The sequence below is a fragment of the Henckelia pumila genome, chromosome 2 (assembly GCF_033568475.1).
Source record: "Henckelia pumila isolate YLH828 chromosome 2, ASM3356847v2, whole genome shotgun sequence".
NCBI lineage: Eukaryota > Viridiplantae > Streptophyta > Magnoliopsida > Lamiales > Gesneriaceae > Henckelia > Henckelia pumila.
Genome location: NC_133121.1, coordinates 96,856,412 through 96,873,449, shown reverse-complemented (window position 1 = coordinate 96,873,449; position 17,038 = coordinate 96,856,412). Strand labels below are relative to the sequence as shown.

Here is a 17,038-nt window from a genome sequence, read left to right as displayed (position 1 = left end):
CTGCGACCTGCCCCATGAAATAGGGTGTCCAAGATAACACTAGGACGTGAGCGCTACGCCCAGTACATAGACATGAGTAAACATATGTATATAATGCATGCAACATGATGACTGGTACAGGGTCATCTGAAAAGTCATGCTCAGAACCGGCGCCACATGAGTGCTGCCACCGCACGGATCAACCTCTGGGTGCAACCACACTCGTCTAGTACACCAGAGTAGACAGACATAAATGCCCCCGCCGTCGCGGTACTCTCAGTGACAGACTATCGAGTATAGAGCTGAGCGGCTCTATAATCAGGTATAACAAAGAATAGGCTCAACGTGTATATGCACATGACATATGAGTATAAAAAACGGTAAATCATACATCATTCCATATAATAATGCCAAATAAATGCAACATATAAACATGTATACTCGCTGGCAATCTCAGTCAATGTGTACGTACCTCTAGGCTAGTTCAAGTATAATAGGATCCTAGGTTCCAAGCCTATATTCAAAAATTCATCGTATCACTACATAAATTTTATAAGCCTTAACTAAGCTAATAAGTACTCCCAAAACTTAAATAGATTCCCGGACCATACCTTCGTCCGTAGTTAGCCCTTTGGAGTCGCTAGTCCCGGATGACTATAACCACACCTTGGTTATTCCAGAACCTCTATTATAACCGATAGGGCCCTCAAGTGTATATCTCACACTATATAACTGAAGAAGAAAACGCGGGAATTCGTATTTCAAAACTGAAGCAAATGAGCCCTATTTATAGCCAAAATCTCGGCAACGATCGGAACCACCGATCTCGGGATCGGAGCTTCCGATTCCAGCTCATTCTGTGCATGTCCGACACGTCGGGATCGGAACCACCGTTCCGGGATTGGAACTTCCGATCGAACCCCCGATCAACACTTGTCAAAACTTACGGCTGAGTCATCGAGCATTGCTGGCTGGCTGAGATCGGAACCTCCGTTCCTGATCGGAACGTCCGATCACCGTGCATCCGATCTGCTTCCGAAGTGGTCAGGATCGGAACTTCCGAACTGGGATCGGAGCTTCCGATCTGGCCCAAAAATCAAAAGCCCAAATTCCTCTTCCGAAGTCCAATAACACTCCGAAATAGATCAATTACCAACCCTTAATCATGTTTAACATATTATTATCTTAAAATGGGTTCCGGGTTACTACATGTCATCTATGTCTAGTTATTTATTGTGTCAATTCGAGTGGGTTTGGATCAAGCTGATATAAAATATTTTATAAAATGTTTCAACTCGATTTTGACCGTGACCCGAATCCGAATCAACTAAAAAACGACTAATTCGATTTGAATTTTTTAAATAAAATAAATTAAATAACAAATAAAACACATAATAATAACAATAATAAAAATATTTTAATTTAAATACATAATAACAAAATCTCACCTATACATATATGATTTAAATTTAAAAATTTAAAGTATATTTATTACACTAAATAAAAACTATTTAAAGAAATCAACATTTTACAAAATAAATATTATATGAAATTTTTTATACCAATGTGCAAAAAAAAAAAAAATTCCAAACGTATGATATATACAAAAAATAGTTAATTTTTCTTGATTTTATTTTAAAATAATAAAATTTCGGATCAACTCGATTTGACCTGAGTATGAAGCAACTCAATTAATTTTTTCAAGTCAAATTTCGAGTCAAACTCGATTTGATTCGAACTCGAAAACTCCCAACCATAGCATGATATTTTTCAAATCGACTCGAGTATGATATATTTTTTCACGCCCATAACTCATAAGTTACTGATTGAAATAAATCGATTTAAAAAATAAGAACAAATATAAACTTACAAAAGCCAAATCCGTCCAAATCAAATCTTGTGGAATTCACAGTTAAATTGGAAATAGATAGATACTGTGTTGCATATGGGTCAAAATCCTTGGATCAGTGTAGACTGTAGACTATCTAAGGGTTGGGCATGGTACTGCCGTGCTTGACCCTTCGCATTGACCTTTGATTCAGCGTGTGTTTGTATGCATAGTTGCTATGCCATTTCTTTGGTCGACTCATGCTGTCTTTGTCCATGAATTTTCTCATCTTGCAGTGCTGGGTTCAAGCTTCAATTGTAGATACAAAAAAGATGTAAAAAGTTGATTTTTTTTAATGGGTTTCACGGTACAAGTTGTGGCCTTCTTTTTGATTTCTCCTTGTTTCTTCTTCAAATTGAGTTCTGCCATTGATACCGTAAGTGCCGATCAATCCATTCGAGACCCTGAAACTTTGGTTTCAAGTGGGCAGAGATTCAAATTGGGTTTTTTCACCCCGATGAACAGTACTTATCGATATGTTGGTATCATGTACAATATTCCAGTGATGACTGTGATATGGGTGGCTAATAGAGAGAATCCTCTTTATGATGCAAATGGAACATTGCTTATTTCAGGGGATGGGAATCTTGCGATCTTGGACGGGCAAAAGCAGATGATATGGTCATCAAATGTTTCGAATTCGATCCTGAATTCAAGCGCTCAGCTCTTGGATACGGGGAACTTGGTGTTACAAGATAACTCAAATGGTAAAATTGTTTGGGAGAGTTTCCTACATGCTTCCGATTCTTTTATGGCGAATATGAAACTCTTTACTGATTCAACTACACAAAAGAAAAATATATTGACTTCTTGGCGAAGCCCTTTTGATCCAGCGCCTGGCCGGTTCACCTTTACAGTTGAATCTCTAGATATTCCTCAGTGTTTCGTGTGGCAAGATAGCTTTACTTATTGGCGATGCGGTCCTTGGGACGGTCAACTTTTCATTGGAATATACGGGAACGTATCCTTTAATCGGCGAGGACTCAAAGTTGTAGATGTTAATCCTAGAAATGTATATGAGACCTTTGCGCCTTTAGATTCATCTATACTGTATTATGAACTGAATGCATCCGGGACTTTGTCTGAGAAGATTTGGGACAATAAAACAGGAGCTTGGATGGTAAATTGGTTATCAATTATGACAGAGTGTGATGTCTATGCAAAGTGTGGGCCTTTTGGAAGCTGTAATGCTCAGGAGAGACCTATATGCTCGTGTTTACCAGGGTTCGAACCGAAAAATGACGGGGAATGGAGTGGGGGAAACTGGACTAGTGGCTGTTCGAGAAGGGTTCGACTTGAGTGTGGGAAGAACTCTTCTGTGGGGGAAACGGGAAAAGAAGATGTTTTTTTGAGGCTCGAAATGATGAAAGTGCCTGATCGTTTGAATTGGGTTCCTAGTTTAGAACCGGAGTGTAGGATCCAATGCTTGAATAATTGTTCTTGTTTAGCTTATGCATATCATGCTGGTATTGGGTGTATGCTGTGGACCGAAAGCTTAATCGACCTGCAGAAATTTCCTAGTTTAGGCACAGACTTGTACATTCGAGTAGCAAATTCAGAATCAGGTATGAATTCTCCTATTGCTAGAAGAGGAATTCAATTTCGATTCTGATTATTCCAATTCTATTAATTACAGCTAAATTACAGCTCCGGAATTCCACGCATATGTAGTTTCGAAGCTCAGTGTTCTCTATATTTTCCATTGTCTAGCTTTTACGCCGGCAATAGATGAACTCAAGAAAGTTAGTTCTCTTTTGTGTTAACTTTTGCAGGTAGCATTAACAAGAAAGACCACAAAGCAATTATTCTAGCGGTTGTAGTCACAGTTTCGGTCATCGTTCCTTTTTGTGCATGCTTTCTGTGGCAGTATAGAGGTATTTACTCAAATAAATTAGACAACTGTCAACTCTTCATCGAGCTACTGTTAGATATCACTTCAATAAACAACACTGTTGCTTGGCATGTGACTTTTTTTATGCATGCATATATATGTAGCAGGTAGCAAGCAAAACGCAACCCGTGGTGCGGAAAGTGATCCACCCAACCCCTGGTTTTCAAAAGAAACCAGGCTCAAAGATAATATGCACGGAGTTAAACTGGAGGAGTTGCCATTATTTAAGTTCACAACACTTGTGAATGCAACCAATAGCTTTGATATACACAATAAGCTAGGGCAGGGAGGGTTTGGTCCAGTTTACAAAGTATATAAACTTTGAAGTTTTTATAATGTGTTGATCGAGTGATTAAACAGTGGGTTGGTGAACAGGGGGTGTTAGCAAATGGACAAGAAATAGCAGTTAAAAGGCTTGCAAGATCCTCTGATCAAGGGGTGGAGGAGCTGATGAACGAGGTGGTGGTGATCTCCAAGCTTCAGCATCGGAATCTCGTTAGACTGCTTGGTTGCTGTGTGGAGGGTGAAGAAAATATGCTCATTTATGAATACATGCCCAATGGAAGCTTGGATGGATATCTCTTCGGTGAGTAGTCGGTGCATAGTTTTTTATTTGTTGCCACATTATCACTGTCTGAATATTCATCACACGTAGTATCATCGAATGAGCATACAATCAATGTGTAAACAACGGTAAGAACTAAGGTCAGTTTTATTGAACAAAGCTTGGACTTTGTTAAGAATCTTTTTCTCTGGTTAGTGTTTCTGATATCTTGGATTGAATCCAAATCCACAGACTCGCATAAGCAAGGATTTCTTGATTGGCGAAAACGAGTGATTATTATAGAGGGAATTTGTCGAGGCCTTCTTTATCTTCACAGAGACTCGCGGTTAAAAATCATCCATCGGGACTTAAAGGCAAGCAACATCTTGTTGGATGAAGAGTTGAACCCGAAAATATCAGATTTTGGAATGGCGAGGATATTTGGAGAAAAAGAAGATCAAGCCAATACAACGAGGGTTGTTGGAACATAGTGAGCACTTCGTTCTCTGATCAAGCAAACATTATTTTGTTCTAACCTTACTTACTCCCATCATTTATATATGATGAAATCAATGTTATGTATGCAGTGGCTATATGGCCCCGGAATATGCTGTACGTGGACGATTATCAGAGAAATCAGATGTCTTTAGCTTCGGAGTCCTGTTGCTAGAGATTATAAGTGGGAGAAGAAATGCTAGCTTTGAAAATGATGAGCAATCCCCGAGTCTCATTGGATATGTAAGTTCCTTTTTTGCCTTTTCAACCCGAGGATCTCACCAAAGACAGTGAATCTATGGTCCATCGTTTGCTATACAGGGTATGTATATGCTTTATTTGTGGAGTTTGAAACATATTATACAGCTGTATGAAAATTTGCAGGCGTGGAGATTATGGAATGAAGAAAAGATTGTCGATTTGGTGGACCCTTTAGTGCATGATTCGCCAATGGAAAAAGAGATAGCAAGATATGCAAATGTAGGTCTATTGTGTGTGGAAGAGATTGCTAAAGATAGGCCAAATATTTCTACAATCCTATCTATGCTGAGTAATGAGATTGCAGAGCTTCCTCATCCAAGGCAACCTGCATTTACTTTGAATCAAGAAACTGATAAGAGTACTTCAATCAAATGTTGTTCAAACGATATCACCTTGACCATAATCGAAGGCCGGTAGGAATCGGAACTCCTCGAGTACTATTATGCGTTGTAAAATTTGATTTGTCCGTGTAGTTGTTGATCTTTGTGTAATTGTGTTTGCATATCGGTAGATATTGGTTATCTTAATATATTCGACGGAATGAAACAAAACTTTTTGTTACGTTTTTTTCTTCTTTGCTTTATTAAATATAAATATGTATATGTATTTCTACTATCTCTACTATTTTATTAAGGCCGAGGGCTTTATAAAATTTGTTTTGGTATGTTATGGACGGGTCATTCGACCCTGCAGAAGGGTATTACCCCTCTACAAATGGAAATTGGCCAATCCGGGCCATTCAAATACAGAGGGGGTAATACCTCTTCTGTGGGGTCGAAGGACCCGTTATGGACACACCAAATATTTCTCCATATTCTATCCCATGTCATTTTTTTAGTTGATTTGGTTAATGTCCCACTTCTATCCTCCCACTTTCTCCTCAACTTCTCCCACATTTTCTTCAATTACTTTCATAGTGACTTTCAACTGACGGTTTCAAATCCCTATTTTTTATCTCTTACACTTTGTGTTCACCATTCCAAATCTTTGCACTCTACATAACTACAAAAAAAAAAAAAAAAATAAAAAATTGAACCTTATGTCTAATAAACGTTTTAAAATAATAAAGATAAACATATATTACACTTGCAATGCATGTACCATGATAGCTAGTTTTAATTAACTGTCAAACCTTATGTTTAGGCTTTAGCCTAGATGACATTGGCTTTTCTCGGAAGCATTGGGAAACCAAGGTTCAAATCTCCTCTTAAAAACTTCAATTTTTGATATATTATTTTTATTTTTATTTGTTTTGGGCTCATGGATTAATTGACACGTCTTCAATCTTTTTTAATTGGGTCAATTTTAATGATTGAACAAATTTTAATGTCTATTATTAAGTTTTTATTAATTTTTTTTTTCATGTATAGATTTTAATCGTGGTTATTTCTTATAAAACTAAAATTTTACTTTTAATTAAAGTTTTATTTTAACTCACTTTTTTAATACTGAAAAAGCTCTAAAAAAATTAGTTAAAAAATATAATTCTAAACTTTAAATTACATTTTAAAAATAAAATATAAAATGACATAAAAATTTTGATTTTTATTAAATTAAAATTTGATTTCGCTAATAATGACAAACCTTTGTTGCCATCAAACATAAATTTTCTCAATTATTTTTTTCTATATATCTCACACTCAAATAGAAAAAGTTTTAGGAAAATAACGCATAGACCAAAAGTCAAAAGAGCGAAACTAATAGTCATCGCCGGAAATTGGTAGCTCCGACAACGCTGCACATTGTCGTCACTTAATATGTGGCCCCCCAAACCTTACATCCTGGATCCGCCCTTGGATGAAATTGTTATAATATTTTTGTATGCACTGACGGTGAAAGAGAGACTCATTTGAATTGAATTATGAAAGGTAAAGATGAACAACATTACTTTTGTAATGTTAAAATGTTTTTATAAAATATTTGTCAAAACACATATTTATTCTTAAAACAACTTATAAAATATTTTATAATTTTTTTTTAAAAAAAAACTTTTATAAATAAATCTTATAAATACATTTCCAAACGAAACCTTAGGCTCAGTTTGGTGTGGATGATAGGATAAATAATATATAGATAAGTAATGTAATGTAATAAAAAAATAAATAAGAAATGATAGTGAATATAGTAATTGATTTGATTGATAGATTATAGTTTATTTGATTTGATTGGTTGAAATTTATATAAAAATACAAAATTACCATTTTGTCCTTTTAATAATAAATAAAATATGAATAATATTATTTATAAGGGGTAATATAGTAATTTAAATTCGATGATTTGATTGATGTAAGATAAATAATTAATGATTTGATTGATATAAAATAAATAATTAATAGAAGGATAAATAATATGACGAAAAAAACGTAGGATTAGATAAGATAAATTATACATTGATTAACAATAATGCTACCAAACGGAGCCTTAGAGTTTAGATTTGAGTTTTTATATGTTTGGACATATACTTTAAAAACGTTCTTAGTTTTTATAAGTGGAAAAAACTTAAATTACATGTATGGACAATATTTTTGTAAAATATTTTTGAAAATAAAAAGTGTTCTCAAGCATAGTTTTTAAGGAATAACTGTGATGTGTTTTTAGATGTTTTTGGAATAGAAGACAATGATGTAAATAAAACACATTACTTTTGAAAATATTTTTATATAATAATTGTCCAAACACATATTTATTCTTAAATAAATTTTATAAATCTTTTTTTAAGTAACACTTTTATAAACATTTTTTGTAAGTATTTGTTCAAACATAGCCTTGAAATAAGAACTTCTTCAAGTGATGCCATGCCCTATTTTAGGAATATGATACTATGATTAGACCTGGCCACGGTCCGGGTTGAAAAAACTCGGACCCTTAACTAGCCGGGCCGGGCCGGGCCGGTTACGTTCCGGGTCTGGGTCGTTTTCGGTCCGGGTCCGGGTCAACCCTTATTTTTTTTTTTGAAAAAAATATTTTTAAAAAAATATTTAAAGAATAAAAAAAATTAATTAAAAAAGAAGACTTGCACAATTGAACGAACTTATAAATACTTTATCAAATATTTCATTATCTCAATAAAAATCTATTATATTTATTCAATAAAACAAATATTACATTTCAAATTTCAACACCTTATATAAAAAATATTACATTTCATTATATTCAATTATATTCACTCGCATTTTAACAATCAAAACAAAATACGTAAATTAATAATTTGAAACAAAAACCAAAACTTAAGATAACAAAAACAATATATTTAGCTTACCAAAATCCTCAAAGACTTTGCCGCCCTACCGTCAATTATTTGGATTGGAAGGTAAATTCGAAAATATAAATGCTTATGTGTGTTGTTTGTGTGTGTGTGTGTGTGTGTTTTTTTTTTTTTTTTTAATGTTTTTAGTTTTGACAGTACCTATGAATTCAAATGAGAATGCATATTAGTATCATTTGGGAAAATGAAATTTTAATTCTGGAATATGAAAATTATGCGGAGAAGATTGTGTATATAAGATTATTAAGGAATTTAAGTACGTAATTTAAGCAATATTTACATATAGCTAGCTAATTTTTAGGATAAATTTAACGTGTTATAAATTTAAATTGATTTCCATAATTGTCTCTATTTAGATTGATTTACAATTTTATATGATATCATAATTTATCCTTTTAAATTCAAGGAATTACAGAGATTTTTTTTGTTTGTTTTGTTTTGGTTTTGGAAAGAGCTTCACCATATGCCAAAATATGGGAAAATTAGCATTTTGGTCTTTTATGTTGACTTTTTTTTGGTTTTGGTCCTGTATGTTGGCTTGTTTTGGAAAAGATCCTGTAACTCGATTTTTTTTGTTTTGGATTTAGTCCTATATGTTTGGCTTATTTTGGTCCTGTAAGTTGGTTTGTTTTTTGGTTTTCGTCATGTATGTTATCATGTTTTGGAATTTAGAAGTTGATCTCTAATTATTTTTGTAATAAATATTTTTTATTCTTTCATGTTTTATCTGCTTATTGGTTTGAGATAATTACAACTAACTAATAAAAAAATATTTTTTTACGCTTAAACTTTTTTTAATCTAAATAATTTAATAAAATCTAAAATATGTTAATTTAATGTATTAAATGTAACATACTTTTGTTCTTTTAAAAAGTAACAAACAAACATTCATTTATATCGTTCTCAACTGTAATTTCGATTTTTTTATTTATTTGGTACTAAGTGTTCGCCCACTTAGCACCTATTAATGATCATATAAATAAGTTCCAACCTAAATTAACAAAATTAGCTAAAAAACTAAAAATATATTTAAAACATACTTTCGTTCTTTTAAAAAATAACACTCTAATATATTTTTTTATTGTTCTCAACTATGGTTGACTTTTTTTGTTCCGCTTTTCTCGAAAGCAAAGCTTTTTAGGTATGTTTCACTTTTATCACGATTAATCGCCGCTTAAGCGTGCTTTTTAGAACACTGCAAATAAGCAAAATTTTGCTGCTCCCTCCAGTTTCGGCGACGGAGGAAAAATACAAAAAAAAAATCAAGTTATTGTACATTTTGGAACATAATTATTATTTTAAAAAATAATTAGAAGGTCAACATCTAAATTTTAAACCTAATTTATTTAATTATAAAATCATAAAAAAATATTTATTATAAAAGCTTAAGCGGTGAAGTTGAAAAGTCAACTTCTAAATTCTAAATTTAATTTATTATTTTAAAATAAAAAAACATAGGCGCTTATTCTAACTTAACCGAGCTTAATTTGGTCAAAACCGTATCTTTTTCATGACCAAAATAAAAAAACAAGTCAACTAATAGGACCAAATCCAAAAAAAAATCCAAATTCCTGTGTTTTTTTTTCAAAACATAACTTTGTATAGGACCAAAATTAAAAAAGTAAGTTAACTTATAGGACCAAAACCAAAACAATCAACGTGTAGGACTAAATCCAAAATAAAAACAAAGTTACAGGATCTTTTCCAAAACAAGCCAATATACAGGACCAAAACCAAAATGAAGCCAACATACAGGACTAAAATGCTAATTTTCCCGCCAAAATATTTAATGGAGAGGGTTGTCCACATGGGCATATGCGAGTTGGTAAGACCTGAGGTGGCGTAGGAAGAAATTCTCCAACGTTGCGAGTTCGATCCTCGTGTGGAGCATATTCCCTATTTAAATATTGTGGAGATAATTTAGGGGTGATCACTAATTGCCCCAATATTTGATTAGCAACCCGAGGTCCCCACAACAGGTGGTATCAGTGCGGTTTGACTGTTTTTCGTAAGAAATTCAAACTGAATTGCCAATTGCGGTTCGGTTATATTTTATTTTTTTTAGTTGCGGTTTTGTATGTAAAATCGTTTTTACGATTTTCGGCGGTTTTAAGCGGTTGCGGTCAGTTCGTGGTTTTTTTTAATGATAAGTAAAATGAAAAAAAAAGTAGAACTATTCAAATTATTAGAATAATGAATGAAAATTATAATAAACAAAATAAAACAAAATAAAATAATAATCAAACGACAAAATAAAGTTAATCAACTATAATATGTTTAGACAATGTTGAAGATTAATATTTGTATAAAAAAGTAGTAAATGGATTAACAAGAGAGAAAGAGGGCAAATTTTTTTGAAGAAGAGTTGGGAGAGAAGAGAGTGAAGGCGGCATAGGAATATATTGTGTATAATGTATATACAATGTGCTATAAATATAACCCTAGCTAAATACAACCGTACACGACGATGCGGGGCGGTTTGGGCCAAAAATTATAATCGAACCGTGGCGGCGGTGCGGGATGGTGCGGAGCGGTCGATTCGGGCGGTTTTTCAAAAAATTTGATTACCCCTAGGAAATATGCTCTGGGAGTTGATCATGTTGCTCCATCAACCCTTTTAAAGATTTAATGGAGAGGGTTTAACTTTACTAATAGATTCAATATATAATATCTTAAAAATAAAAAAACGGATCCGTCGTGTCAAACCCACCCAGCCCGATGGTAAACGGTCCGGTCACGATTACGGGTCAAATCCGTTGACCCAATTAACTGGTCTGTTGACGGTCAACAAGCTGGTTTCGGGTTTGAGGGGGCCCTTGGCCAGGTCTACCTATGATTGTAAGCATGACAGTTGATTAGGAAAAAAAATTTTGTGGTGAAGGGTGAAATGATCGACATTCGAATTTTATTAAAATAAATATGTTGCGTGTATATCTAATATTCTGAAAGAAAAATAAAATCTTTGACGAGGTCCAATTTTTGACTTTATTACTAAAAATCTATACAAAAAATATTGGGTGTAGTGCGGGTAAACCAAAACCAATATTTAAATCAGGCTTGATTTCTATTTGGGTTACAATTTGGATTTTCCGTATAAAAAAAAATTACTCAATAAAACATCGATGGTTTTAATATCTATATATATATATATATGAAGCCAATACGTCAACCTCAAATTAATGTATTTTTTTTTTTGAGCCACAAATTAATGTATTATGTTGTATTGATGTGTAATTCCCTCAAATTAATGTATTTTTTTTTGAGCCACAAATTAATGTATTATGTTGTATTGATGTGTAATTCCCTATTACAGTAATAGGGTAATCCAATTATCATAATTCACCCAAATATACGTGCTAGGTTTTTTTTTTTTTTTTTTTTAAGGAAATATACGTGCTAGGTTATTACAATCAATTATAAACTTGGAGAAATGCCTGGTCTAATCTCATAGATTATTTTTTTTTGGTTTGATTTTAAATGTTCTGGCGTTTTCGTTTAATCCTAAACATTGCAAAAATTTTGTTTAAGTTGATTCTTTCACATCCCATACTGTCTAGTCTCTTTCTCGGTTTTCACTAATGTTTTAACGTTCTTGATTTAGGGTCAATTTGGATACAGAAGTTGAAAACTTAAAAAAAACAATTAAATAAGTTCAGCTTTTTAAAATTCTTTTATTTTAAAAAGCATAAGCGATTTTTTTAACTTTAAAATACACTTTCAAAATGATTTTTGCAACCAAACATAACAATTTTAAGAAAAATGTTTATTTTTTAAATTAAAAAAGTGTTTTTACACCTCAGCTTCTCAAACCAAACGACTCTTGGTCTTAATTTAAAAAATAAACATTTTTCTTAAAATTGTTAATAAAAAAGTGTTTTTACACCTCAGCTTCTCAAACCAAACGACTCTTGGTCTTAATTTACAAATTTTAAATTATTATACGGACATTCACATAACTGAGTCATGTCACACATATATGAAATGATCAAACCAATCAAAATTTTTAATACTAAACCGAGATTATCAAAACATTTAAGTTCAAATAAAAAAATCGTAAAATATCCAGGATTGAAAGGGAGTGAAGTTTGTATACATGCATCATAAATTTAAAATTTTTAAATTTATTTTTAAGTTTCTTTTTTCTTAAAAAAAATCTGATTCCTTAGAATTATATGGATTATAATGTTTACCGTCGACAATGATAGAAAGTATATTATCTCTTCTACATTCCTCTGTTACACTTGTGTTCTTGGTCGTCACTCTTGATCTTCAAGCCAAAGAAGAAAAATCCATAAAATCGTCGGGCTTTGAAAGTTTTTTCAACTTCTGGGGAAAAAAAGTGTGGATTTTTCCGTATCAAACACTTGTTTGCCTCAATCACTTCAGCATTTACCCCACATATACCTGCAGCCTGCGGATACAAGATTTCTTTGGTTGACTCATGCAGTCAGTCTATCTCCATGATTTTTCACATCGTCAACTGAAGATAGAAAAAAAATCAAATTTAATGGGCTTAACACTTCAAGTACTCTTCTTGTTAATATCTTCTTGTTTCTTCTTGAGATTTAGTTCCGCCGTTGATACCATAAGCGCCAACCAATACCTTCGAGACCCAGACAGTTTGGTTTCAAATGGGCAGAAATTCAAGTTGGGTTTTTTCACCCCAGTTAATAGTACTTACCGATATGTTGGTATAATGTACAATATACCAATGAGGACTGTGATATGGGTGGCTAATAGAGAGAATCCTCTGTATGATTCAAATGGAACATTGCTTATTTCAGAAGATGGGAATCTTGTGATCTTGGACGGGCAAAAGCAGATGTTATGGTCATCAAATGATTCGAATTCGATCCCGAATTCAAGTGCTCAGCTCTTGGATACAGGGAATCTGGTGTTACGAAATAACTCTAATGGTAAAATTATTTGGGAAAGTTTTCTAGATGCTTCCGATTCTTTTGTTGAGAATCTGAAAATTTATACTGATTTAACTACAAACAAGAAAAACGTAGTGACTTCTTGGAGAAGCCCTTCTGATCCAGCGCCTGGCCGATTCACCTTTACCATTGAACCTCTAGAGATTCCTCAATGTTTCGTGTGGCTAGACAGCTCTCCTTATTGGCGAAGTGGCCCCTGGGATGGTCAAGTTTTCATAGGGATACCTGAGATGAAATCTTTTCATCGGCGTGGAATCAAAGTTGTAAATGATAATCCTAGAACTGCATATATGACCTTCACGTCTTATAATTCATCTCTGTTGTATTATGAATTGAACGTATCTGGGAATTTAGAGGAGAGGATGAGGGATGATAAAACAGGAGAGTGGAAAGTATCATGGTCTTCGATTCGGACTGAATGTAATGTATATGGCAAGTGTGGGCCATTTGGAAGCTGTAACGCTCTGAAGAGACCGATATGTTCGTGTTTACCTGGATTTGAACCAAAAAACAAGAAGGAATGGAGTGCAGGAAATTGGACAAGTGGCTGCTCAAGAAGGGTTCGACTCGAGTGTGGGAAGAACTCTGCTGTGGGTGAAATGGGGGAAAAAGATGGGTTTTTGAGACTGGAAATGATGAAAGTTCCTGATCATTTGAGGTGGATTCCTAATTTAGAACCAGAATGTAGGATGCGATGCTTGAATAATTGTTCTTGTTTAGCTTATGCATATCATGCAGGCATTGGGTGTATGCTGTGGACTGAAAGCTTAATGGACGTGCAGAAGTTTCCTAGTGGTGGCGCGGACTTGTATATTAGACTGGCAGACTCAGAATTAGGTATGAATTCTCCATCTTTTGCTAAAAAAGACTTTATTTTAGCTCGGGAATATTAAATTCAACGCTAACTAGTCTCAAAACTCAGAATTTTCTACATTTTTCATTGTCTAGCTTTTAGATCAGCAATAAATGAACTCAAGAAAGTTCTTGACCACAAAGCAATTGCTGCAGCTACAATAATTCCAGTTTTGATCATTGTTCCCTTGTGTGCATACCTTCTGTGGAAGTGTAGAGGTATCTACGCAAATAACATTTTGTTTTAAAAAAAGGATAACTACAGCGAGTTCTTTTTTAGATATCATCTCAATAACTAACATTTTCGCTTGGTCTATGATTTTTCTGACGTCTATATTAGCTGGAAGCAAGCAAAACACTATCCGAGGTGCGGAAAGGTATCCAGCCATCTCCTGGTATTCAAAAGATAGTGTGCACGGAGTTAAACTGGAGGAGTTGCAATTACTTGAGTTTGAAATGCTCTCAAATGCAACATACAGCTTTGCTATAAGCAATAAACTAGGACAGGGAGGCTTTGGTCCAGTATACAAGGTACATAAACATTAAGGTTTTTGTCACATATTGATCAAATAATTAGACGATGTGTTGGTTCGCAGGGGGTGTTAGCAAATGGGCAAGAAATAGCAGTTAAAAGGCTTGCAAGATCCTCCAGTCAAGGAGTGGAGGAGTTGATAAATGAGGTTGCCGTGATCTCTAAGCTTCAGCACCGGAATCTTGTAAGACTGCTTGGTTGCTGTGTGGAGTGTGAAGAAAATATGCTTGTTTATGAATACATGCCTAACGGAAGCTTGGATGCGTATCTCTTTGGTGAGTAATTGATGATGAATTGTTCTGATTTGGTGCCACAATATCACAGTCTGAATGTTTGTCATGCGATAATGGAATTAATATGGGAGGGTAAGCTGCTTAGGAAGCCCATCCGTTGTACCAAAGATATTAAATTAAACCCCATGTTGAAAGATCAGTTAGATAAAACTCGATAGTAAACAATATTATTTTGAATGTTTCTTCCTCATCTTTAGCCCTCAAAAGTTCAAATATTTGTTTGGAGAGATTTGTGTTAAAAACAATTTATAAAAGAACATATTTATGTTCCTATCACATTCAGAAGGAAAAATTCAGTTTTCAAGAAATCTAATTTCTGGATAATAATTTCATATCTAGGGGCACAAGAAGCACATATACCACAAAAAAAAATGTCTCCAAGGAGTTTCAGAGATCAATTTACAAATACAGGGTGTTTCATGGAGTTTTTAGCCTATTCAACATTAAATAAATGCAGATGTAATTTAAGATGTAGCACAAAATATAGGTGAGCATGCTCCATGTTACGGCTTTATATCCCAAATCTTGATTAATAACAGTAAGGCCAACTCTACTGAACGAAGTATTGGATTTTGTTAAGATTCTTCTTCTCTTATTATTTCATGAAATCTTGGACTTGATTCAAATTTACAGACTCGCATAAGCAAAGGTTTCTTGATTGGCAACAACGAGTGATCATTATCGAGGGAATTTGTCGAGGTCTTCTTTATCTTCATAGAGACTCGAGGTTAAGAATAGTTCATAGAGATCTAAAAGCCAGTAACATCTTACTGGATGAAGATTTGAATCCGAAAATATCCGATTTCGGAATAGCAAGAATTTTCGGAGGAAAAGAAGATCAAGCCAATACAACAAGGGTTGTTGGAACATAGTGAGCACTTGGTTTTTTATTCTATTATGTTCTTGCTTAATTCTGTCACTTATGGTGAATTAATGTTATGCAGTGGCTACATGGCCCCAGAATATGCAGTACATGGAAGATTCTCAGAAAAATCCGATGTCTTTAGCTTCGGAGTCCTGTTGCTAGAGATTATAAGTGGAAGAAGAAATGCTAGCTTTGAAAATGATGAGCAATCCCCGAGTCTCACAGGATATGTGAGTTATTCTTTTAATTAGAGGATCTCACCAAATTATGAAATAATTTTTTTTCCAGATGTGTTGCTTATAAATCATAACCAATCTAGGTTAACTAACAATAATTTTATATATTTTAAATGTACTAATATAATCACATATGTAAAGAGTATATTATATGCCAAATATAAATGTATCATAACTTCATAAAATGAATTTTCAACAAGTACAAAATGAATATGTTGATCACCTAACTAAATTTAGTATGCGTATGCATTTTGTAAAATGTTTAGAAATTGTTAAATGAGCCCAAATATTTTGATTCTTAATTTTTTTTTATAAAATTTATATCCCTCGTTTTCAAACTTGCTGTAATAAAGTCAGAATATGTGATCTTTGCTCTGTGAATGTTTGCAGGCGTGGAAATTGTGGAATGAAGGAAAGATTGTCAATTTGATGGACCCTTTAATATATGATTCACGAATGGAAAAGGAGATACAGAGATATGCAAACGTAGGACTATTGTGTGTTGAAGAGAGAGCTAAAGATAGGCCAAATATTTCCACGGTTCTATCGATGCTTAGTAGGGAGATAGTAGACCTTCCTCATCCAATGCAACCTGCATTTACTTTGAATCTAAGGTCTCCAGAAGCTTATAAGCCTTCAATAAAATGTTCTTCAAACGATATCACCTTGACTATAATCGAAGGCCGGTAGCATGTAGGAATTGGAACTCCTCAGGTACTACACATTGTAAAGTTTGATGTTTATAGTTTAATCTTTCTGTTTAAATGTTAATGAATCAAAGGTCTCCAGAAACTGACAAGACTTCAATCAAATGATATCACCTTGACTATGATCGAAAGTTGGTTGCCGGTGGACGATAGGAATTCAAACTTCTCAATTACTATGCGTTGTAAAGTTTTATGAGTCATTGTTACTTATTACTTCAGTTTACATGTTAGTAACAATATTTACCTTTCCATTATTCGTATATTTTGAAGAGCATATTTCTTTACGTTTTATC

At 33.7% G+C, this 17,038-nt stretch overlaps 2 protein-coding genes across 3 annotated transcripts; both read left to right on the top strand.

The window, feature by feature from the left end:
- The first annotated feature begins 1,921 nt into the window (after positions 1–1,921).
- LOC140884654 (G-type lectin S-receptor-like serine/threonine-protein kinase At1g11300) lies at positions 1,922–5,673 on the top strand. Of its 2 annotated transcripts, none has more exons than XM_073291479.1 (7): positions 1,922–3,432; positions 3,640–3,741; positions 3,866–4,068; positions 4,134–4,344; positions 4,555–4,792; positions 4,890–5,040; positions 5,182–5,673. In XM_073291479.1, exons 1-7 carry the CDS (start codon positions 2,163–2,165, stop codon positions 5,473–5,475), a joined length of 2,469 nt encoding a protein of 822 aa, XP_073147580.1. In that variant the 5' UTR covers positions 1,922–2,162; the 3' UTR covers positions 5,476–5,673. The 2 variants fall into 2 exon arrangements, with proteins under 2 accessions (XP_073147580.1, XP_073147579.1); XM_073291478.1 differs by having other exon boundaries at positions 3,863–4,068.
- A 6,878-nt stretch (positions 5,674–12,551) lies between these two features.
- Positions 12,552–17,032, top strand: LOC140885470 (G-type lectin S-receptor-like serine/threonine-protein kinase At1g11300). The gene is made up of 8 exons (XM_073292451.1): positions 12,552–14,097; positions 14,209–14,331; positions 14,453–14,643; positions 14,709–14,919; positions 15,571–15,808; positions 15,882–16,032; positions 16,429–16,752; positions 16,828–17,032. The coding sequence occupies exons 1-7, from the start codon at positions 12,765–12,767 to the stop codon at positions 16,726–16,728; spliced, it is 2,547 nt and encodes an 848-aa protein (XP_073148552.1). The 5' UTR covers positions 12,552–12,764; the 3' UTR covers positions 16,729–16,752; positions 16,828–17,032.
- The last annotated feature ends 6 nt before the right edge of the window (positions 17,033–17,038 follow it).